General features: G+C 33.0%; 1 protein-coding gene and 2 long non-coding RNA genes across 4 annotated transcripts in view; all 3 read left to right on the top strand.

Moving 5' to 3' along the window:
- Positions 1 to 22,178, top strand: part of LOC110091799 (lysophospholipid acyltransferase 1-like) — a 32,980-nt gene extending 10,802 nt beyond the window's left edge. The window contains exons 3-4 of one of the 2 annotated variants that reach the window (XM_020816046.2): positions 21,419 to 21,648; positions 21,732 to 22,178. In XM_020816046.2, the coding sequence (XP_020671705.1) occupies positions 21,419 to 21,648; positions 21,732 to 22,163 (662 nt within the window). In that variant the 3' untranslated portion in view covers positions 22,164 to 22,178. The remainder of the gene's footprint in view (positions 1 to 21,418; positions 21,649 to 21,731) is intronic. The other variant, XM_028699712.1, reaches the window with a different exon arrangement.
- On the top strand, positions 59 to 19,680 carry LOC114580881. The gene is made up of 3 exons (XR_003702519.1): positions 59 to 139; positions 4,597 to 4,734; positions 19,422 to 19,680. It is a non-coding gene; the product is annotated as an uncharacterized LOC114580881 (long non-coding RNA).
- LOC110092611 lies at positions 18,108 to 19,024 on the top strand. Its single transcript, XR_003702516.1, has 2 exons — positions 18,108 to 18,442; positions 18,524 to 19,024. It is a non-coding gene; the product is annotated as an uncharacterized LOC110092611 (long non-coding RNA).
- Positions 22,179 to 24,892: the final 2,714 nt, after the last annotated feature.

The following is a 24,892-nucleotide window of genomic DNA, read 5'->3' on the forward strand; positions in this document are numbered from 1 at the left end:
TTTATCATTTACTATCATTAATGGAGTTGCCTATTTTTTATTTTTATTGGCCTCTGCAGGAAATGCAAGTTCCTCTTGCGACAGGATTCTAATCATACAAGGCATATGACATACTAATGATACATGACATGAATAAGTTGTGAGATCAAGTTATTGTATTTTTAACCATAATGCTTACTATCACAGGCTATGAAGCACAAATAAAGACATGAGACATAGACATAATACAATATAGATATGGAAGCACAACATTATTATAAAATTAGGACATGACAACCCTTAGACAAAATTCTTTCTCTTACAAATTATTAATGTAAAATGTGTAATAAAAACACCTATTGCCAATACTTTCTATAAAAAAAATATCACATAAAAAGTTGAAGGATCATTAAAATATATTGCTTTATAATTACAATTCAATATTTCATTTGGTGTACTTAATTGTTAATAATACATGAATATTAATGGTAATCATTATGCATGAATTTTTCTACATCAATACTGTATTGTAAACCTAAAATGCCCAAAGTGTATAATCTTCAAAATGATCACAAAAATATGATCATAGTAATATATCAATAATTAACTCAACATGCTTAGTAATTTAATTGTCATCTCCACTAACACCAATATCCTTTTCAATAGAACCACTTACCATTATCATTAAAAAAACATAGTTTATAAAATTGACTTAAAAAAACACATTTCATTATAATCATGTGTTGGCTATATCAAGCATATTTTGACTGTCAATTCTAATTTTGAAAAATAATAAAACAAACAATTTTCAACATGCTAGGCTTATGTTGGGAGCGTGCCCATGTTTTATAAGCATTTGACGCATATATATTAGGTTATTTGATGTGTCCATACGTCATAGGTCACAAGTTTGAAAGTTCTTATCAAAAAATTATAATGATATTCACACCCTTTGAGGAAATTTAAGGTGGCCTTCTAAACTCAGCCTTCACTTCCAATATTTTATTTCTCAAAGAACCAAAAGGATTCTGAGGGGTCGGCCCAGGTGTATCAAAGACGGTCAAAACTTGGTCCTCTCTCTTGATTTGCCGCCCATATATGGGTGGGTCCCACTCACTAATTTAATTAGGAAGGAGGGGTGCGGCTAGGGCTAAGGAGGTTTAAGTGTTTGCTTTAAATAGGAAGAGATGATTAGGGTTAGTGCATGAAAGTTATTGTGGCTATTTTCATTTTTAGAGTTTGGTGTCTTGGGCTCTAGCAATGTCTAGGGATTGTAAGAGATAAATCCTCCTCTCGAATTGAGGATAGATGTATCTTGGTATTTTTGTTATGTTCCCTTTGATTATTGCAAAAATTACTGTTTTCTGGTTTTTCCTTGGAATTGTGGATAGTTATCGCTATTTTTTGTCAAGATTGTTAGGTTTTACTCGAGATCTTCTAGTATTTCCTAACAAATTGGTATTATAGCAGATTTTGGGATTATTTGGGGGATTTTTCTGAGAAAATCAGTAGCCGATTTTTAGCTGGAAGGGGTCTGTTTTGCTGAATCGAGATCAAATTTTGAGTCCAACAAAAATTTGGGTATCGATGACGGCCAAGAAAGTAGATGCGTTGGAGGAATGCCTCGAAGGGGACATGAGCCAAATGAAAGCAACGGTGGAGGATAGAATATTATCCGTGGAAGTCAAGGTTTCAGATCTTCATGAGATGGTAAAGAATATATTAGAAAATCACATTCAAACGGTGGCATCGGAGATTGATGTAGACACACAATAAGAAATTGACGCAATTGATAGAACTTAAAACAAACTTTATTAAAATAAAAGCAGACAACTAAGACTTGACAAACACAACAAGAAATATTAGGAGAAATAAAGAAAATTAAAAAAGACGCTATCCTCAGACAACTGTCAGAGCGGGTTCCTCACATGCATCGAATTGTAGGTTAAATAAGAAAAGTGCATAAGACTAGCAAACCGATGGTCCACCACTGCAAGATTGTCCAAATGCTCCCAAATCAACCACAACACGACATCCTAAAGTTGCTTCACTGTTAAAATCTTTTTGGTTTTTCAATTTCATGATCAAATGACAAGTTCATTTCTATGGCTATAAAGTATGCAATAAAAAATATACAATTAGTGATCAAGGCAATTAAAAATAATAAAAAAATATAAGTAGGTCTAACTATTCAATTAATTCAACAATATAGTTAAAATTTTGCAAAAAAACAAAATACTTCCCCCGACAACAGCGCCAAAAACTTGATGGGGGTACTGTGGAGTGTAATTTTGAATTATAAAAATATTAAGGCGATGCTGCGACGACAATATTTAGAATTTTGTGCATTTTTTGTATTTTTTTCTGCACGACACAACTAAAACAAAATATTTCTTTTTCTGAAAATATAACACAAAATAATACATTATTTACACTTATTACCTGATAGCACGGCAGAGCTAGGGTCTGGATCGTCGCAGTGCCGGGGTTTGGAGCACCGCAATACTTCTCTCTCTGTATGTCTCCTAGCAAACTATACAACGTTGCATTGCTCGAGTATACAGCGCCGGAGTTCTGTACGATTCTACATAAAAATTTTTTTTAAGGTGCAAAGCAACCAAACTCAAGCAGGGGGGATGTCACACCCCAATTTGCCCCCTTAATGGTCCAATTTGGAGTATAATAGAAGGAAATAAATCTATTTAGATTCTCCCAATACTTCAGCATACCAACTCCACTCTTTAGTAATAGGAAGCGTGTGATGTACTTGAAGTACCATTAAATATAATCAAAGTACAAAAAAAGCTCTACTAAAACTTTTAAAATTTACTTACATATCCAAAGGTCTGCAACGCTATCGTTCATATCTATTTTTAGATCATTTGTATACCCAAAAAGAACAGTTACCACTTTAATGCCCTACGGGCTCCTTTCCCTTGCCTGTAGTAAAACCACTGCCCATGAGCTATGGCCCAATGAAATATACAAGCAATATATAAGAATTAATAATAATATTTTAACCATTAAGAAAGACATAATATTAGTGACTAAATAATAATATGGTTAGAGTACCTTCCATATATATCACAAGAAAACATAACAGTACTTTCCATCATGCTAATTGTTCAACACTCTTTTTAACAAGTCATATGATGGCTATAAATTTTAGCACCCTTTTAGCTTTTCAATTTAAGGTTGGGTCTAGCTTCCCAACTATTAGAATTGAAGTTGTTTGCTCAATTCAGGGTTGGGTCCAAATTCCCAACTTCTAGACTTGAGAGTATAGGCTTACCTCGTCAGATCTTTCACCTTTATTTGTGTGGGCTTATCCCCCAACATATGACTTGAATCACTTTATATTCTCTTTCATTTTCAAGTACATTCCATAATCAGAGCAACAGTTTAATCAATTATAATGAATTGAAATACATACTATCATGTGAAAAAATGCTATCATAAACATGCCAAATATCAATTTGCAATATTATAATTTTTTTTTCTATTTCTTATGCATTGTTGAGTATCTCACATTGCTTAAAATTTGTTTTTCTAGATTCTATTTTTTTCTCCGCTTATACACCACCTCGATCGTACTCTTCTTAATTCCATTCACAATCCCTTTTCCTTCTTAAACTTCTTTCATGACTTCCCTTCCTTTCTTTCTTATTTTTCCTTCTTGAATTCAACAACTGATTTCAGTAATCATTATTTTAGCAAATAGAATCAACAATCATCGCTTAATTTTAACTAACACTAAATTTAAATTCAGAAATCTCTTATTGACTTCTTGCAACATTTTTTTTAGCAAATATTATAATCTCTTACCTATTTTCAGCAACACTACAACAACACCTTTTTCTAATTTTGGCCACCACTATACCAGTTCATTTCGTCCATATTCCTGAATTAAGCAACCACCAGCTTCTGCTATATTTTAGAAATTCCAGAATTGTAATTCAACACAAAGATTGCAGAAATTGCTATCTCAAATTTCTGAAAGCTTAATCCTCCTTCAAATTTCATTACCTGATAAATCTGCTACCAAACTTGAAATTCCCACACACAACCCGCCTTTTTCAGCTCCAGTTCTCCCACGGCTTGCAGAGCTTCGTCTCTTGAATGGGAAGGAAAAAAATAAAAATGAAAGAATGGCTACAGGTGTTGCTAATATAATAATATAATCATTCCACTAAGAATACATTCTTTATTATAATACTATATAATTAATTCCACTAAGCCACTATACATTAATGCTATCCGTTGATGAAGTATGAGAGGGATCAGTCATTGCATGCCGAGCTAAGTGGATATGCTACAATAACTGTAAATAGAAAAATAGATTATTTGCTTTAGCAATTACATCATTTATTGAAGTCAATGCTAAGTATTAGTTCAGCTAACACTTTTAATTAAGTGTTTAGAACAAAAGAAACATTAACTATATTTAAATGATAACATGCCTTTACATGAATACAGATAAATATACTATGAGGATCAAAATTAAAATTAAAACCTAATAAAAATAATTTGACATTTTTCATATATGAAAAAAAAAATAATGAATGATTTTATTGAGAAATATTCCTACTTACTTTTAACAAACTTTGGGTATTATAGGGGAGGACACCTGCAGCCCCCCTGCGAGCTCGACCGATGGAATTGAGGTTCGAGGTTGTGGTACAAACTCGATTGATCGACATAATTAGATTCGACACAACTAACAATTTGTTCTGAACACCAACCTTGTATTTGAAGGTTAGTGTATACTCTTAAACCCACTTACCATGACAAGAACTTATTTTCTTTTGATATATTAAATATTTAAGAAGTGCTTCATGGTCTAAATCGACCACAAATAGTTAGAGTAAGAATATTGTCACCAGCATAAAAAGCTTACTCGATCACATAGAATTCACGAATATAGGTGGAGTATTTTTGGTGGGCCTCACTTGGCATCTCACAACTATACGCTACTAGATGTCTTTCTTGCTTAAGGTCTCCACTGATATCTACACTTGAGGCTTCACAAGATATAAAAAAAATTTTAAATTTTATTGAAGCTGGACAACTTTAATACATATGGACTAGTTAAACACCCTTTGATTTTTTAATGGCCCAAGAAGCAGTTAGAGTCCACTCAAACTCTCATTTCTTTAAAGAATGGATGATCTGGACTATATTAGTGCTAAATCCTTCTAATGATGAATAATCTATGGAAACTATGAATATCATGAATAGAAGTTGACATATGCCAATCATTGATGGCTAAAACCTCATATCACTTGAGATGCCTTCGTGGAATCCACAAAACCTAAGAAGATCATTGAAGGTGTGTATATGCATTTGTTTGGATGAATATATAGTTTTTCATGGTGGAGAATCTCAAAACATGTCTTAAGTGATCAAATCTTTCACGGTGAACATTGTTTAGAAAAGCAAACTATTGTCAAAATAGATGACCAGAAAGAGACCAATGAAATGCTGAAGCACATTTATTATGACACACATTAATGTACTTTGGGCATGAGTTAGGCTAAAAGGCATAACAAGTCACCTGCAAAGGCTAACCTTCATTTTGAAAGTGGTCTTACACTTATCATCTTCACTCATTCTAAATTAGTGAGACCTACCTCAAAGATCAATATTTGAAAATATTACTATTTCGACTATTATGCAAAGCATGTATTCCAATTGAGAGAGGGGAGTTAATGCTTGATGATAATTTTATTAATGGCTCTACTACCAACATACTTGCAACCATGTTCCTTATGAAGATCCAAAACAACACAAGGGAACCAATCCTTATGAATAAAACCTTGCGTAATAGATCATTGACTTGATAAATGAGTTTTTTATATGCTCTGCATGGGTTCATTGTTAATGCAGTAGATCAGGCATGGTGGTTCCAGACACTAAGTTAATGGCATGTTGGATGGTCTTAGAGGTGGGAGTTTATTAGATAGTTAGTTAGGATAAAAATCTTCAAAGTTAGATAGGACCTGATTAACCTTAGATGGGATGATGGGAAACTTACCAAAAATTATTTTAAAAGATTCTAATACAACAAGCTACTACGCTCAAACTCCATCGGCTAATAATATTAAGATGTCATTTTTCTGTACGAGCATATGACTCTTTCAGTTTTCACAGTTGAAGCTCCTTTTGTTTAGCCGGTCTCAAAATAATTTTCTTGCCTTCAAATTTGCATTGGATTGCCCGAAGTGAGTGGGTCCAAATATATAGCTACGGCTTTCCTAAAATTATGTGGGCCATATCCATGGGGAGGAAAGTACACCAAATATGATCAGAATAAGTAGCTAATTGCAATGAAATAAGGAACCTTTAGGTGACATATATTGGTATTTTCAACCCAAGCAGTTTTGTAAGAATGTGGATGGGGTTTAGGAGTGCACTTTATCCAAAGTAATAGTCCAGATAACATTCATACAACTACTATCAGTAATAAGTTTGCATCGTTTGTCTCCTCTTTTGAAGTAGGTGTGGAAGATATTTGCGGGTTTCCAATTGATGTTAGTTAAGGGTTGGCTGGTACATTACTTGCCACGTCTAAGTGTTAGCCAACTAATACTTAGCATCATTAGCAGCATCACCTGAATCATACTTGACATTATTAGCCTGTTTGTCTTTTTGCTGCTCGGGATTAACAAAATCCAAGTGGATAGTACTACAACGGTGGCTAGTTACATAGTTATTAATCTTGCTACAAGTGAAGCAGGTAACACTTCAGGACTTGGAGCTAGAGGCTCCTGACACAGCTTTTTCTTAGTTGGCCTTAGGAGATGAACTACTAATATTAGTTGTGAATTTGAACTAGGAAATGGACTTAGGATATTGCAACTAAAAGGTCCATTGGAATGCCTCATCGAGAGTGTAAACTTCTTGAGTCAGCCTTTCGATGGATATCAAGATTAAGTCAAGTTCAGAACTTAGCAATAGTAGCTTGAGGTCCTTCAATATATCACATTGGATCATTAACTCGTCATATCAAGTCACATAATTAACGAGTATTATAGAGCCCTTCTAAGAGTAATTGGTTCATTTTGAAGTTGACCATGGAATGCTAGTTGAAGATACTTATGCTTTAGGAGCTCGTTCCCCTCATCCTAAGATCTAGCAAGTGTTTGGCAAGATCTTTGAAGTCGTCATTCTAAGTTGATTAGTTGGCATGATCGATGAGGATTGTTAGAAATAGCTATCCAATCAAAGTACTAGTCCATATTTGTTAGTCAATCATAAAACACTTTTGGGTCAAACGATCATAAAAAATAGGATGATCTGTCTTAACCTTTCCTGTGATGTCACTATCGACATCTCATTCAATCTCATGGCGGTGTTAAACTGGTCAAAGCTTATAGATGAGGATATCACTATTTTGGAAAAAGGTTCATTGGGATAACCTCCAATCCAACCAAACGTTTGTTTTCTTTGTGGGGAGTTTGAATGGTAACTCTTCCGTCATATAGGGTATTCAAGAAAGTCTTCCACAAGAAAAGGCCAATTTTCTTGTAGCCTTAATGGGTTAGGATTAAAGATGAGTTTCTTTTGCTATCGACGTGTGGGACATAAAAAAAAAAGTGTGGGACATCTTCAATTAGTTTGGGTTCTTTTGTAGAGGATTAGCGCTGACTCTATTTTCAAAAATAGCCAACCTAGTTGGAAATTCTTGATATGCTTATTGATTGAAGAGAGTAAGTGTGAAACCCTTAAATTTTCAATTTATGTTTGAACAAAAAAAATTTTGCTGTTAGTACGGGACGAACCGTCTGTACGAACTGAAGAAATGTTGAAAATCTGTATGGTTAGTACGTACGAACTGCCAGTACGAACAGAGAAAATATGCATGTTCGTCTGTACGAACCTGGAACCGTCGGGACGAACCAGACAGAGAGTTTCGTCCAGGGATGAAGAAATTGGAATTTATTTTCGTCTGTACGATCTGTGTCCAGAGAAGATTGTCCAGGGACGAATCGGGACATCGTCCGGGACGATCCTGATTAATAAATATCTGAATAGTGTCGATTTTGAAGGAAACGCAAGCCGAGGAGAGAGAAAACTATGGAAAGAAGAAGGAAAGTGGATTTTTGAGCGACTTCGACTCATTTTCGTCCGTCGCCGTAGTTGGAAAAGTTTAGGGTTTCTAGCTAAGGTACATTCCGCTTTTCTCAATTTTCAGAAACGAGAATTTTGACGACTTTTCTGTCTCGAATTTTGTTTCCGTTAGCGAATAATTGATTTTATTTCGCACTGATAAATGTTTTACCGCGTAACTTTTGGTATGTTTCTGAGATGATAATTGTGCACGTTTTGAGTATTTTCTGGAAGATTTTTATCGGATATTTTGAATTCCGCGGCGTTTTAATTGAATTGCAAGTTATCAGGATGTTGAAAAATGTTATTTCAGTACAATGAAAGTCTTATAATGTTGTTGTGGATATTCTGTGATAATTTGGTAAATTTCTGAATCTGTAAATTTTGTGTAAATTCTGTATACTGCCGTTATGCTGCTGATTTTTCGTACGAATTCTGATTTTTTCTAAATTGATACATTGAATGAATTGATTATTTGTATGCTATCAGAAGGGAGTTATAAGGGGCCAAAATCCTTTGTGATTCCGATGTTTGGGTTCGGGAAATCTGAAAATCTGAAATGAGCTCTGAAATCTGTCTGTTCCGGAATTCCGAATATCTGTTCTATTCTGGTGCTATAAGCACAACTGGAGACATAAGGGGCCAGAATCCGTCGAAATTCTGTCTGTGTCAGGGAAGGAAGGCATAAGGGGCCAGAATCCGTTGAGATTCTGTAAGGGTCATGGAATTTGATGTTTGCTATCTGATAATCTGTTCTGTGACTTATCTGGTCTGTCTTATGAATTATCCAATATATGATTTCTGATTTTCTGTATGATTCTATCTGCTCTGTGAATTGGAAGCCTTATGATATTCGATTTGAAATGACTTCAGTTTTCTGTATCCGTAAGCTAATTTCTGATTGATCATGTATCTGTTATGTCTGTTCTACGATTTCCGTACGGCTATTTTCTGATGTGAATTTCTGACTATTTTGATTGGTAAGTGATGTCTTGCTGAGCTGTTAGCTCATCCTTGTTTTCTGCGTAGTTTTAAGGTTCTGGAAAAGGGAAGGAGGTCTTGGACTAGAAGTTCTGTGTCTGATCTGAGATTAAGTATTTTGTACTTTTGATTTTTGGTACAGTCATGGCTTTTCTGTTCTGTTCTGTTATTTCTGTCTGAAGCCATGAATTGTATTGTATATGATTGTTTTGATGAAAGAAAAGATAGATGAACTGTTCTATATTTGGATGTTTATAGTAGCTCTGTGTTTTTCTGTCTATTTAATATTTGGAAGAAAATCTGAAGCAAATTCCAAAGCTAGATCCTAGATTTTCAATAGTTGTGTCGCGGCCCGATGCGAGCGGGATCCGTCCCGGTCGGGTTGGGTCGTGACAGTAAGATCCTCTAAGTGTTCTTGTAGCTGAAGGAGAATGTTCTTGCATATGTGACCATCTGTTCAACATGTGATTATTATGGGTAGTCATAGAGGATACTTGGATATTATAGTTTATATGGTAGAATTTGTGACAATGCAGTAGTATCTTCAAATATGCTATCAAACCACTGGTGTTTGAAAAACCTTTTCTAAAGAAAAGGTATAGATGACTTATATGTAAGATTTGGATAGAAAATGATAATGATATAGCCAAATTTCAAATGGCAAAAGTGCAAAAAAAAATGTTGGAATTGGAAAGAGTATGCAATTTTTTTATCACCTGACTTCAGAAAATTTGAAGTGCCTTTAATGATCACACTCAGAAAGTTTCAAGAAAATTCAAATTTGTTTGGCATTATAAAATTTCAAACAATATTGTGGCATAGAAAATGCAACAACGAAAACCCGGATACAATTTTTCTAGAGGAAAACTTGCTCTAATACTTAAAAAAAAAAAATGCAAACTATAAAATTATTATGATAATGAATGATGGGGGCAAAGTTAGATCTTCACAAGAAAATTCAGTTAAAAATTTAATAACTAGAAACAACTTAGCAGAAAACTAAATACTTAAAAGATTGAAAGAACTACAACATATCACCCAAACATTTAGTTGGATTCAATAAGTATCTGCAAGACTTAATCAGATTGACCACATTGAAAAATAAAGTTATTTATAAGTAGAGATTTCAATGTTAATTTATTTTGACTCAATCCAAGCTAACTTACCACTAAGATACTATTATAAACAAAATTCTAGAAGGGAAATATAAAAATAAGAGAATATAAGAATGACACTGAAACAATCAAAAGATTGTTAGTATGAGCAATATTTTGTCATAATAACAATCTTTCAATTCTTGGAAGTCTTTCAACATGGACAAACACTACCTTCATCGATGAAAATTTTCATTTTAACAATGAAAGCATAAGCTCAAGCGGAGAAAAGCTTTCATTTCATATTTCATTTCTTCATTCATAAGCAAGTGCTTTATATTACTAGAGACTCAATTTTTATAGGAATAAAAGAAAGTTGTACTTAACACCAAAATAAACCTACCAGGAAATTTATGCAATACGCATACATCCTAAAAATTTTCACAAGAAATTAAATTGTCTTCTTTTTCTACATGATTATTACTAGTATTTTCAAAGCTCAAAACACAATGCATTGCACGAGAATTCTTTTTTTGCTTTAATGCAGAAAGCTTAGTAGTATTTTTAATAAGTAGAATGCTTACTACTATATATATGAATCACATAATGCAGTTTTTAATCTAATATAATTATATAGTCAATAATAATTAAAAAGTTGATTATTTAATAAATGACTTAAAACTTGATAAAAAGTTGAAATAAAATGTAATATCATGCCTAATTTGAAGACAAGCCTTAAAAGTGAACATGCAAATTGACATTTATAATAAGTTCTATTATGCATAGGGACAAACAATAAGGTTCAATGTGTGCAACTAATATAGTAGTTTGATATAAAAATTACAAATTTCAAAATTGCATGAAGTCATATTCAATTCATTACAAAAGCCAATTTTAAATGCATAAAGTCTCCAGCTTTATAAAGCAAGCTAAAGGGAATTTATTATTCATCCTCTCTTTCATTCACATAATCTTTTTCTCCTTCAGGTAGAATCTCTTCATTTTTAAGATCTTCTTCTTGTTAGTTAATCTCATCTCCCTCACTGATGTTGCTGGCCACCAGTCTGACCTCCGCGGCCACCTCTGACCACCGTCGACACCAGTTAGCGCCGGCATCACCAACCTCTGCCATCAGCCTACCACCACCGTCTCCCGCCTTCCATAGCCACTGCCCACCATCGGCCGCCCGTCGCCTCCTAGTCGCCTTCGACCACTCGCCGGCCGTGACCACCAAGGACTGTACTCTACATTCATTATTTCTAACTAAATAAAAAAATAATTCACCTGCATTTACTTTACATTCATCCAAACAACTCCAAAGTATTCATTTTACATTACATTCCTTTTTCAGACAACCAAACAAACCCCTATAAGTCGGATCTTAAAATTTTAATAGGCAATTTTTGTAAAGTTGGGGCTAATGCACCATACATCAACCACGACCCCACTTTATTAAAATTATAATATCATGAAAAAAAAAATTCAACAGAAAAGTTTGAAATTATATAAGAATTTCAATTAATTATACATATAGATTTCTTATATCCATTGTAGGTGGCAAACTCATTTGCAAATAACCACCAGCATGGTTATTATTAGAGAGTTCTTGATATTTTTTTTTTCTCCCATTTGTGCGACCAACTAAGTGGCTAATAGCTTTATATAAGGATTCTATCAATTGTATATTTGATTGTATTGTAGACTTATTTATAAAAAAAAAGGGTTAAGATAATAGCTATCTTGATGTAATGTTTGTTAGATGCTCCATAAAGATCGATAAGATGCTTCTTGGTTTGAGGTATATCTCTATTTGTCTTTTTAACAAAATAAATGCACATGGCAAATAGTACTTGACGTAAATTTCGACTTCACGTAAATGAATGAAATTCTTTCTATTCAAAAAATCATACAAATGAATAATTTTTTCTATATGTAATCATCTTATAAATCCTAATTAATTATGCTGTTATTCCATTGATTCTTATTCGATATCACTCTCATCAGTTGGCATTACTAAAAAGATTATTTGATTAACTTAAAAATATTCTCAAAATATTTTTAATTTTTTTGTACGTAAATTTATTTATTTATTTTTTAAATTAATAAATTATAAATGTAAATCAAGTCATAATTTATTAATGAATAAAAAAAATTTTGATCTATTAAATCATTTATATAATTATTTAATATAATGAATGCCATTTTTTAGATCATAAATTTTATAGATGATTATATAAATCATAGAATGAATATGAATTAAATTTTTTAAAAATAAAAAATGTACTCCATTTATTTTTTGTAAAAATTATACATATTGTTTAATACTAAACAATCAATATTATTATAAAATCAGCTGAATATGGCATAAAGAATTATAAATTACATAAATCAGAGAAATATGATAAATTAATTATAAAGTTGGAGTATGCTAATTAAATTTTATCCATTTAAAACACAGTTTATTTTTTTTTTCTAAAACCATACAAATTTTATTTGATTTAACAATGACATAAATATTTAAATAGCTATAAAAACTTGGAAGTTATGTGATTTTAATAAAAACATTTTAAATAAATTTTGAATGAATATTATAGTTTTTAAATTTAATTTTTTTGTAATTATAAATGTTATTCAATAACCTTTAATGTTCTCATAATATCTTTACAAAAGTTGTTCTCAATTTGGTTGGTCGGGCTAAGGACTTGAGCGTTGGAGATTGAGGGGAAGAAGTTCGAGAAGGTGGAAGGTCTTGATCTACATTGCGATGGTCGATGGTTGTGAAGGTTGTTTGGTGCACTATTGTTGGTCGAAGATTGCTGCTATTATAGGTTGTTGTTCACTCTAGGTAGTGGAGCTCGTTCTTGAGAGTTGTGATTATTGAGGGCAAACTTGCGAATATGGTGGTCAAGGGAAGGAAGTTCTATTATTGCTAGTTCTTGTTGAGGGCAAAGGTTTGAATGTGTTGGTCGGGGGCACTAGCGGGTTTTATATTTCTTGATGGATTGATTGATTTGCAATGAAGCGAGCAATGGGAAAAGTTGCAATGCGCTATGTGAGCACTTTAGTGTTCAATGAAGAGAAGCAAGCACTTTTGCAACTCAATGACATGTGAGGGCGTGAAGCCAACATCTATCGTGTTGCTACACATCACTATTGAGGCATGCTTTTAATAATGTTGATTAGTAGTAAGTGGTTATTTATATTATAGATGATTCGCCACCCCCATGAGATTTATATTTTTTTTCTTGCATTTGTTTTAAATTGTGTGTATCACATTTTCAAAATCTCTACAAATAAGTATCACCTCTTTTCATTTAACCAAGCATTATTTTACATGATAGATATGCATTAGAAACCCTTGAACCTAAAAGAGTGCTAATAGTAGATTTAATGGTAGTGCTTAAGTTAAAAAAAAAATAAAAAAAGGTAGTGCTTAAGTTTGCATTATAATGCCTTCTGCACAATATATTAATGCCTTCTACACAAGATATAATATTAGGGCTAAATAATGAAATAATAAATGATGCAGTATAAATGAAATCAATTTAATTACTATTCTGGAAAATTCTAATGCAACTTAAGTATTATATTTACTAATTTAATAAAAGTATGATCTTAAGGAATTTTTAAATTAAATAGAAATCTTTGGAGAAGATTTCTTAAAAGGTAGCATTTCTTATTCTCAAAAAATTGAATTGCTAAAACTAAATTAATTGGACTATGTTTAATATATTTTGGTGAAGTGTTATTTCAACAACAAAATTGTAGGGATCATCAGTTTCATACTGTCATTATCAATATAAGAAGTTTAAACAAGGTGATATGCTGTGTTTGGATATTTTGTTTGTTTTGAAGATCTTGATGCTAAAGATTCATTGCATACATATTATTTATTTATCACTATCTGTTTCAGAGAAGCTTTATGCAAAAATTTAAGGATAAATTAAGGCACAATTTATCAAAGACACTAGAAAAGGCTTTATACAAAGGCTTAAAGACTGTAAAATATTACAGTTATCTTTGATACAGGACCATGTAAATGAAATGCACTTTAACTCATATGGATGTTGCACAACTTATGATTAGAATAAATTTAGAACAAAAATTACTAGCGAATTCAAACAATGAATCAAAACGATTTGTGATTATCCGCTTAGGCTAAATCACATGGTGAGAGCTTTGAAAACTTCCAAAATAAATAGAAAATGACACAATGGAAAATAGTAGCTTTCAAAATAATCCCTAATCTAACAATGAGAATTGGAAAGCATAGAGGTGCACTCAAATCCTACGTTTACTAAGCTTAAGCAAGAACAATGCGGAGGAGCCCGTCGTGACTGCAATCAAATCAAGAAGAGTTAGACTAAAATGGATAAGATGCAAGTAGGGAGAAGAACCTTTCGTCAAGGGGTAGTGGAGATCCTCCACTCAATGCCTTCGAAGTGTTCGTCAATAGCCTCTACCAAATAGATCAACGTACGCTCCAAGTAATCCTCGACGGTGAGATCAACCCTTGAATTCACGTCGAAGAAAGTAGATTGTAGAATGTCAACGAAGCCATCTTCGTCCCAAGTTATGCCGTAATCAATTTCCGGATCCGCCATTCATGGACGCCGGTTGTTAAATCTCCTCCTTGCTAGGGTTCTTGAATAGGATTGAAGAGAAAGAAGTTTCTCTTCCTATTGTAAGAGAAGAGAGAGACCACCAAAAATTTGAAATTTGTTTCAAATTTTGTGAAAGGGGGAAAGCTAGTTGAGAGAGAGAGGAGATTTGAGAAAGAGGTAGAGAGAGAGAGAGGCGGCAAGAGGAAAAGGGGAAGGAGGGGGCGGCGGGTAGATGAGGGATGGGGATTTGATTTCCCAAATCAAATTCCTAGATTAGGAATTCAATTCTGGAAATATGGGAGAGGGAATTTTGGCTAAGAGGAAATGGGAGGGATTTAAAATTAATTCCTAAAGCAATGAGGGGAGATTAGGAAATAATTAATAAATCAAGCCAATAGAGGATGAGAGGGTCTGGCGACATTAAGGAGAGGGAGGGATTTGTGGAGAGCAATTAATGTTGCTTGATTTGGGTTTGAATATTAGGAAAGGGATTTTAAACTCCTATTTGAATTTTAAATTCAAATAAGTCTTAATTAGGATACTTTCCAAAAATAGCTTTCATAAATTAGGAAAGATTTCAAATTTCAGAATACATGAATTTGAATTTGAAACTAACCCAAAATATGTCCACCCAAATTAGGCAAGGAATTTTAATGGGAAATAGGGAGTGGGAGGGCGGGGGGGGGGGGGGGCGGCTAGGTGGATGGAGCCAGTGGCATGGGGGGTTCGGGTTGGGCTTGGGCTTTGATGTTGAGGGGGAAATGTGAAGGGGAATTCCGGTGCTATGGAATCCGACGGCTAAGTGAGGATGGGAAAGGATACGGGAGAAACAAAAGGGAAGAGAAGAAAACGAGATAAACGAAAGAAACCACGAACCCGACTTATCTAGGTTGGTGGGTGTTGCGCCAATCTTCTTCCTCTCCTAGGAAGCTCTCCTCATTAGAACTCTCAAGCCCTCAAGGCTCATGCAAGAAAAAATTTTCATAAGAAATCATTCATTAACCATGAAATAATAAGCAAAGGCATATATAGCCAAGTATAGTGGACTCAAAGAAATAAAAGACCAAATTGCCTTTGGGCTCACACATGACATTTCCCACTTAAGGGTACAAAAGGAAGAACAAACATGACACAAAGAAAATAGAAAATATATAAATAATAAAATAACAAAAAATGACTCATAAATACAAAGACTCGATCGTGGCAGTAGATTGGCGGCCACGCCTCTGATAGACCTTCCATGATCTGATGTCCCAATCAATCTTCCTATTAGACTACCACATCAGTGATTAATATTTTCTAAAAAAAGTCATTATCATCTCAGCTAAAGCCTATTAACAACACATCAATAACCATATAAAGTTGTATTTTGTCTTTTGAAAATATTTTTTAAATGATGTACTAGATGTTAAAATTGATTTGCAATTATTATATGATTTATCTTTGATTTATTAAATTTGAATTATAATCAGAGCTTATTCTATAATATATTCACGACCTTGAAAAAAAAAAAACTTAAGTGATTAGAACATCAATCTTAGAATTATAATGGCTTCATTATCAGAGCAAGATCAAGGGCTCAAGATAAGGGCCTCATTACAGATCAAAATCAAATGACGAGTGATTCTTCCAATATAAAAAATTTAAGAGGTTTTTATTTAAAATGTTTAAAATTGTATGCGTGATAAAAATTTAATATTTGCATTTTAAATTTTAAATCTTTTCCTTCATTGATTGAAACTAAAATTAGGATAGAAACTTGGAATATAGGCTCCCTTACAGGAAAATTAATGGAATTAATAGATATTATGATTCATAGAAGAATAAATATTCTGTGCATTCAGAAAACTAAATGGGTTGGAGAGAAAGCTAAGGAGATTAATAGTTTAGGATATAAAATATGGTATTTGGGTAAGAGTCATACTAAAATGGTGTAGGTGTGATTATAGACAAGAGTTTGTAGAATAATGTTATAAAAATCAATAGAATTATAATTTTAAAAATTGTTGTTGATGCTAAGATTATTAATATTATAAGTTTTATGCTCCTCAATTAAGTTTGGATATGAGTTCAACATTAAAATTTTGGAATGACTTAAAAGATTTAATACAAAATTACCTCTTGAAAAAAAGTTTTTATTGGAGGAGATTCAAATAACATGTTGGTAGAGAGGTAGATGATTTTAAAATCATCCATGGTGGCCATGGGTTTGGAACGACAAATGAAGTTGGTAAGATTATATTAGATTTTTTTAGCTTATGATTTCTTAATAGCTAATACCTATGTAAGAAAAGAGATGAGCATTTTATCACTATAAAAATGTATATAGTAAAACGCAGATTGATTATTTCTTATAAGAAAATTAGATTGTTTAGATTGCAAAGATTCTAAAGTTATTCCGAGTGAAAATTTATGTACCGAACATCGACTTTAAGAGAAAGGGACAAAAAATAAAAAATAAAGTAAAATAATTTTCTAGGATTAGATGGGGCATTTAAAGAATATTAACAAAAGTATTTTTGAGAGTAAGATTTTAGATCTTAAGGTTATGAAGAAAAACATAAAATTGATATATGCTTCACAAATCCCTAACCCTTTTAAGCCTATCAAACCCCAAAAGATACTATCGATCCCATCCTCTAACACATATTTCAAGAGTAGCCAAAACATATCCAAATTTGGCATCTTTACCTCGTCATGGTGTAGCCTTCACCAAATACCCTTAAATATGGTGGGTCCCTAAAAGCTCCATATCATATCTCCTAGCCTTGTCCTACAGCTTCCAAGAGGATTCATCCCCTAACGCCTCCTCTTTTCCACGACCCAAAAGATGAAATCTTCAGTGTTGTATGTGGACTGGTTTGACCTAAGCCCTTGATTGACCCTCTTTCTTTGACCTTCACCTAAAAAAAAAATTCCTCCAACATCCATAGGTGTTTCAAATATCCTTAGCAACCAATCACAGAAATTGGAATACTTGAGTCAACCTTTGCAAGTTGATGTCAAAAGCTAATACCTTAAATCTAAAATTAAACGTAAGATCATATAAAACATAAGCATCAATCAATTTAAAATTGAATTTGAACATGATATCAATTTTGAATTTAGACTTAAATTAGAATATCAAGCTATATAGTTTATGCCTAATGAAGTTTTTGCATCAAATTGAAGAGCCTGATAATTTAATTCCTAATGAAGAATCAAATTGGTTTCAAATTTTATTTTTGTGTTGTTGATTTACAAATGTAAAAGAAAAACCTTAATAAGGAAGTGAATTTCATTAACATCTCAAAGTGCTTATTCATGATAATTTCATTAAAGAAAACTTTAAATTTAAACTTCCTCTATTCGGCTGAATTCAAAAGTATATAAATTCACTATTGATTAATGTGACAACCGGTTCTTCCGGCCGGTTCAACTGAACCGGCCGGCCCACCCTTTATAATCCCGCGAACAGAAGGATCGCGGAACAGAACTGTTCGCGCGAAACAGAGAGGGGCGCGACGACGGCTTCGTGCGTAGAACAAGGTAGGTTTTTCTTTTCTCTGATTTTAGCAAGTGATTATCTTCAAGAGTAAGAAATAGTAATTCCTTTTCATTCTTATAGTTATCAGAGTGTTATTTTGGGAGAGATTGGAAGAACGAGAGAAACGGACGATAAGGCTTAAGGGAAAGGTTTGTTGATTTTCTTTCAAATTTTTCGTATAAATTTCCTCCCTTTACCTCATCCAAAGTGAATGATATATTTCTTGAAAGATAAGGAAAGAATTGAAGCGAAGAAAGAGGAAATTGGAAGATAAGGGATTTTGGGAGTTTGAGAAGTTCTCAATTGTAAGTGAATTATTAATACTTGTTATCGAATCACAATTTTATTGATATGAAAATCATTGTATGAATTTAGGTTTTAGAAAGTGAATGATCAAGTTGTAGGTGTTGATCCCGCGAGGATTCAACAAGAAGAGAAATTGATTCAAGAGAAGATCAAGCATTGAAGACCTGAAGAGTTCAAAGTGGATAAATTATATTATTTTATGTTTTATTAATGATTTCAATTTTCTAAATAATTGATTAAACATCTTATATTATTAAATGTTGAAGGCAAACGTTTATGATTTTACCGTCTTAAGAAAGAATCTATATGTTATAAAGATTTAAAGGCTTATGGAAAAGGAAAAGAATTATTTATGCAAATGCATGTTAATTATATTATATGAAATAGAAATAATCAAGATGAAAATGAGAAAAAGAAAAGAAAAAGAGAACAAAGGAAAAGGGTATTGAAAATAACAGGAGTCACCCCCTCATGGTACTGGCTGGGGACGCCGTACTCGTGCACGAAAAAGGAAAAGGAAATTTCTATGGAAAAGGGGAAAAGGAATCAATTGGAAAAAGGTTGTACCTTTGGGTACTTTAAGACGGTGCTCCTGCGTAAATCAAATGGGAAAAGGAAATGTAAATGAAAAAAAAAACTTAAGATAATATTGTTTCGAAATAGTATAAATGAAAATATTCAAAGAAGTATAAGTTAATGTATTAAAGGAATAAGATTAAGTAAGGAAAGAGTATATATTAATCCATTTTTTTATAAAGATAAATTTATATAATTCCCACTGAGTTTACTTAGTAAACTCAAACCATAAGTTTAATGTTTCAGGTAGTTCCTAAGAGAAGTAATGGCTGAAAGAGAAGAACATGTTTATAGAAGGCGAGGTGCAAATGACAACAGGTAAAATAAAATTTTTTTATTAGTGGCTCTTCAGTTTATAGAAAAGTTTTGATGATGAGTAAATTTACACTTTTGGAAATGTACTACTGTTCGACTTTTCGTACCCGCCTCGTTAGATCGAGCATCCGGGACGGGTCGTGACAATTAATACTTAAGTCTTTGGGTTAGCTTTTTTAAAGAGTTTGTTTGTCCATTTTGTACTGGTACATCATATATATATATATATATATATATATATAAATGTTTATCTATTACTAGAATAAATTTTATGAAAATTAATTAAATATCAATTTTATGTTTTTCTTCATCTCTTTGTATTCACTGTAGTATTTCCATTGTTAAGCATATATGATTTTTAGCATTATAATTACATGCATATCATTGCACTGTACTATTTACTAGTTATGTGTCTTTTGAATTTTAATATTCATAAGAAGTTCGTAATTAACTTTAAAAATCATAATTCTATTGTAGATATTAGTAGAATATATATGAAGTTCAAAGAAGATGATAGGTATGATTCGCATGAATCTTGAAAGATTCCTGCAAGGAACTTTCAAGAAATTAAATGTGAGAAATATTATACCACATTAAGTCATATTACTTATTGTGCTTAATGCATATATATCCCAAAGAATTCTACTATTAGTCACATCATCAAAGCCTTTGATTCTTCCCTTCCACCATTTCTTCCTAATTTCACATCTACCATATCATATTTTCATTTTTCAAAAAAAAAAAAAAAATTATTTATTGCAACTGTTCTTGATGATGAATATTATATGCAACTTGTTAGATGGAAAGGTAAAACTTCTTATGTTGATCCATGGGTCTCTTTATTGGAACTCAACAAATATTTGTAAATTATTTGAAATCGTAGCTTCTGTTTTTGAAACTATGGCTCCAACGGTTTAAGCTTATCAAAATTTCTATTCGAGCAGGCTGTAGTAGACTTGTGATCATGGTTGGATTTCTAGGACTGCTTGCAATCCTATTTCCAAGGAAATAGCTCTTCTATGATTTTTATGGCTTATCTGAGACTGGTTTCTAGCGACTGATTGAATATTGTTTCTTTTCTGCTGTGACTCTTCTCTGTAATTGATGCTTATCAGTCTTATGGGTTGGGTGTGATTAGGATATGTGATTAAATTCCCGTTTCTTATCACCTAGTGCTAGTATCTATAAATAAGGCGTATGTAAAATAACTTTGGGCTGAATAAATTTCAATTTTGCGAATGTAAAGTTTCCTTTTATTTTATCAGAATTTCAGTGATTGATCAAGTGTAAACTTTTTTTTTTTGATCAAGTGTAGACTTGAAGTATCCTAGGTGACATGATTTCCTGGTTTAAACGAGTAGCTTGTCGTTTGTTTTATTTATGTTCTTGCTCTTATCTTATTTCATTGTTTTAGTGATTGACTGCCAGTGATCATTGTATTTTCAGATTTGCTACAGAGCTGGTTGCATTTACATGCATGTTGTCTTAAATACTATGATTTTCACGATTCTTCTTTCTATAGTTTAATTTAATTAGAACAAAAAAAGTTTTTGTTCAAAATTGAATTTTGTTTTCTTTTTCAGTCATCATTTTTAGTTGTACTTAATTTTTTTTTTTATTTCATAGTTTGCTTCCTTGCTAGATTTTAATGTTTATTCTTATATTTTTTTGCATTAAATTGTGTGCATCTCATCTAAGAAATCTGTAACAATAAGCATTGCATAACTTCTCATTGAACCAAACATTGGATTGCAGATTTGTTTTAGAAATAGTAGACTTTAAGATGTCCTACATCAGTTCTTCGTTATTGTTTTATTATGTCAATCTCGAAAGTAAATTTGGTTTTCTTGAGGGTCAATATGTAACCTTTTTCTTTAGTTAATCCATTTTCTTAATGACTGACTTTTGGCATGTTTTTAAAAATGCAGGAGCATTAATGGTGCTGATATTAAAAGTCATTTCATGTGCTATTAACTACAGTGATGGGCTACTGAACGATGAAAGCTTGACGGAGTCCCAAAAGAAAAATCGGCTAGTTCATCGCCCCACTGCAATTGAATATATTGGCTACTGCCTCTGTTGTGGCAGTCATTTTGCTGGGCCCGTATATGAAATGAAGGAATACCTCGAATGGACAGAAGGTGAAGGAGTAAGTGCAGTATGTGCTCTTCTTGATAGTTAACAGCATTTACTTTCATGTCTTCCTTAAGCAAGGTTATTTAACCTTTTTATTATGTTCAGATCTGGTCAAGTCCAAAGGGTAAATCTTCACCATCACCTTACAGAGCAATGTTTCGTGCTATAGTCCAGGCCGCTATATGCATGGGCATCTACTTGTACCTTGTTCCACATTTTCCTCTTACCCGATTCAATGAACCCGCATACAACCAGTGGGGTTTCTGGAAAAGGTTATTTTACCAATATATGTCAGGCTTTACTGCTCGTTGGAAGTACTATTTTATTTGGTCAATCTCAGAAGCTTCAATAATCATATCTGGGCTGGGGTTTTCTGGCTGGTCAGATTCTTTTCCTCCCATATCACTCTGGCATCGTGCTAAAAATGTTGATATTTTTGGAGTTGAATTAGCGACTAGTGCAGTTCAGTTGCCGTTGGTGTGGAACATACAAGTCAGCACCTGGTTACGTCACTGTGAGTTTCTGCAATTATCTTAAAATAAATGAACTTGTTCACATCAACTCTTTTATAGGATGATTAAAATCATGATTGAAGCTTGAAGTGGTGCACTGAATTTGGTGGAATATAAGTTGAAAGCTGTGAAGTTATTGTTTGAGTTCGTTTTTCAGCTTGTTGTTTGGTTTTCAATTAAGGAGAAGCCTTGTAAATTTTGGGGTGGGGCGGAGCGACAGAGAGGTATGTGGCTTCCAGTGGTTTAAAAGAGGATAGATTCTATTGAATATTTGAAAGTCCAAGTTAGGAAATTTATTTTAAGAAAGTATTTTTAGGAATAAAAGGAGAGATCAGTTGTGATATTCTCCTATGATTCTATTTTTATTTTAGGAATAAAAGAAGAGATCAAGAGATTGATTGTGATCTTCTCCTATGATTGTGATATTCTTCTTTACAATATGGAATGGTCTCATCACAAACATTTAGCATTACGACACCATAATAACAACAACATCAAGCCTTTACATCAAAATCAAGAAATAGTTCATAAATTCCAAACCTTTAAGGAAGTGATTCTTCTCCTATTCTCATCACATGAAACAAATTAAATGACCATAATTATTTGCAGTGATCACAATCTGTGTTGTTGTTCATTTGTGATAAGAAAAATGATGAGTATCTCACGGTAGAAACAACCATGCCAGAGACTATAGATCGGGGTTTTAGAAAGTGGAAGGTTGAAAATAGTATGATCATGTCGTGGCCTATCAATTCCATGAACAATGACTTAGGTGAAATTTTTTTGCTTTTTGGGATTGCAAAAGAAATATAGGATGCAACCAAAGAGACTTACTCTAACTCTAAAAAAACTTGAAAGTTGTTTCAGGTTGAATCAATACTTCATGCTTTCTTCCAAAGAGAGCAATTTGTTACTCGGTCTTACAGCATACTCACATGATATTGACAACAACTTGGCATAGTTGAAACTCACACATGGACATGTCCAGAAGATGCAGTAATGTGCAAGCAGATTTTGAATTTCAAGTTTTTCTTAGGACTTAATAGGGACTTCGATGATGTTCGAGGGTCGAATCATGGGCACTAAACCACTACCAAATCTTAGGGAGGCTTTCTTAGAGGTTAGACATGAAGAAAGTGATGATGGGATCTAAGGAACAACCCACATCAACATTAGATGCATCTGCCCTTGATTTTTGATCATCTAACAGTGGTGGAGATCGTTTGAAATGGGAAAGACCTTGGTGTGATTACTATAAGAAACTAGGTCGTTACTAGGAGATTTGTTGGGAGCTCCATAGAAACCCAGCTGATTGAAAACCAAAGCCACCGTTTGATAGAGATAGCAAAGCACATATGGCTTCTAACTCTGTGATTGCTCTTGTTCCCAAGCCTAGCCCCTTTAGCAAAGAGCAGATGGATTTGCTGCAAAAAACATTTAGTCAAGTTGGCAGTGGTAGCATTATTGGGATAGGTTTGGTTGCTCAAACATATTCACATACTTCCTTCACTACCAATAGAGGAGAAATAAGGTAGTGGATAGTCGACACTGGTGCTTCTGATCACATGACAAGAGATACTACCCTTCTCCTGTTTGTATTGCTGATGGTTCAAATTCTAAAATTGTTGGAACATGTTCCATCCAACTTATTAAAGAGTTGTATCTCAACTCTATTTTCCATATTTCAAACTTGAATTGTAATCTATTGTCCATTAGCAAATTGGCTTGTGATCGTTAATGTGTTACTAAATTTTATTCAAACTAATGTGTTTTTTAAGACTTGAAATTGGGAAAGATGATTGGTAGTGCTGAACATTGCTCCAGGTTTTATCTCCTCCCATGTGGTAGATCCTCAAACCAAGTTTCTCAAGCAAGTTGCGTCAAATTGCAGAGTTTTTTAGAATCTTTCAATTATGTGTCAAATTCCAAGATCAATAAATATAGTGAAATTAGATTATTACACTATCGTCTTGGTCATCCTAGCTTTGTGTATCTTGCAAAATTATTTTTCAAATTATTTATATATATAAGTCAACATCTTTTCATTGTTAAACTTGTCAAATTGCAAAGCATATTCGAACAGTATATCCTTAAATTCTATACAAACATTCAACTGCTTTTTAATTGATCTATAGTGATGAGCGGGGTCCCTCAACTATAAAAAATATTTCTGGCACTCAATGGTTTTTTATATTTGTTGATGATTATACAAGAGTAATTTGGGTTTTACTTATGAAAGAAAAGTTTGAGTTTAGACAAAATTTTTAAACCTTCAATCTTATGGTTCAAAATAAATTCAATTCTAGAATTCAGGTACTCAAGTCAGACAATGCTAGGGAATAATTTACTAGTAGTCTCAATACTTACCTTGAGACTCATGGGATTATTCACATAAGTTCTTGTGTTGACACCCCTCAACAAAATGGTGTGGCTGAACACAAGAAGAGACATCTCTTGGAGGTTGCTCGATGTCTTACGTTTTTCTCTAATTTTCCAAATTATTTATATGGGGAAGCCTACGAGTGCAAACAAGTTAAGTCGAGCTTGACTCGCTTGCACTCCTAGGGAAGTCATTCTCACAGCTACCTATTTGATCAATGCCATCCAGAGTCCTTAATTTTCAATCTCTACGTGAACTTTTGAAAAAATTTCCTCACATGTGCAACTTCATCTGATTTACTACTCAAGACATTTGGTTGCTCGACATTTGTTCCTTATATCCCTTCTATCACAAATCTCATATTCAGGAGATCA

This window comes from Dendrobium catenatum, unplaced genomic scaffold, assembly GCF_001605985.2.
Source record: "Dendrobium catenatum unplaced genomic scaffold, ASM160598v2 fragScaff_scaffold_133, whole genome shotgun sequence".
Lineage (NCBI taxonomy): Eukaryota > Viridiplantae > Streptophyta > Magnoliopsida > Asparagales > Orchidaceae > Dendrobium > Dendrobium catenatum.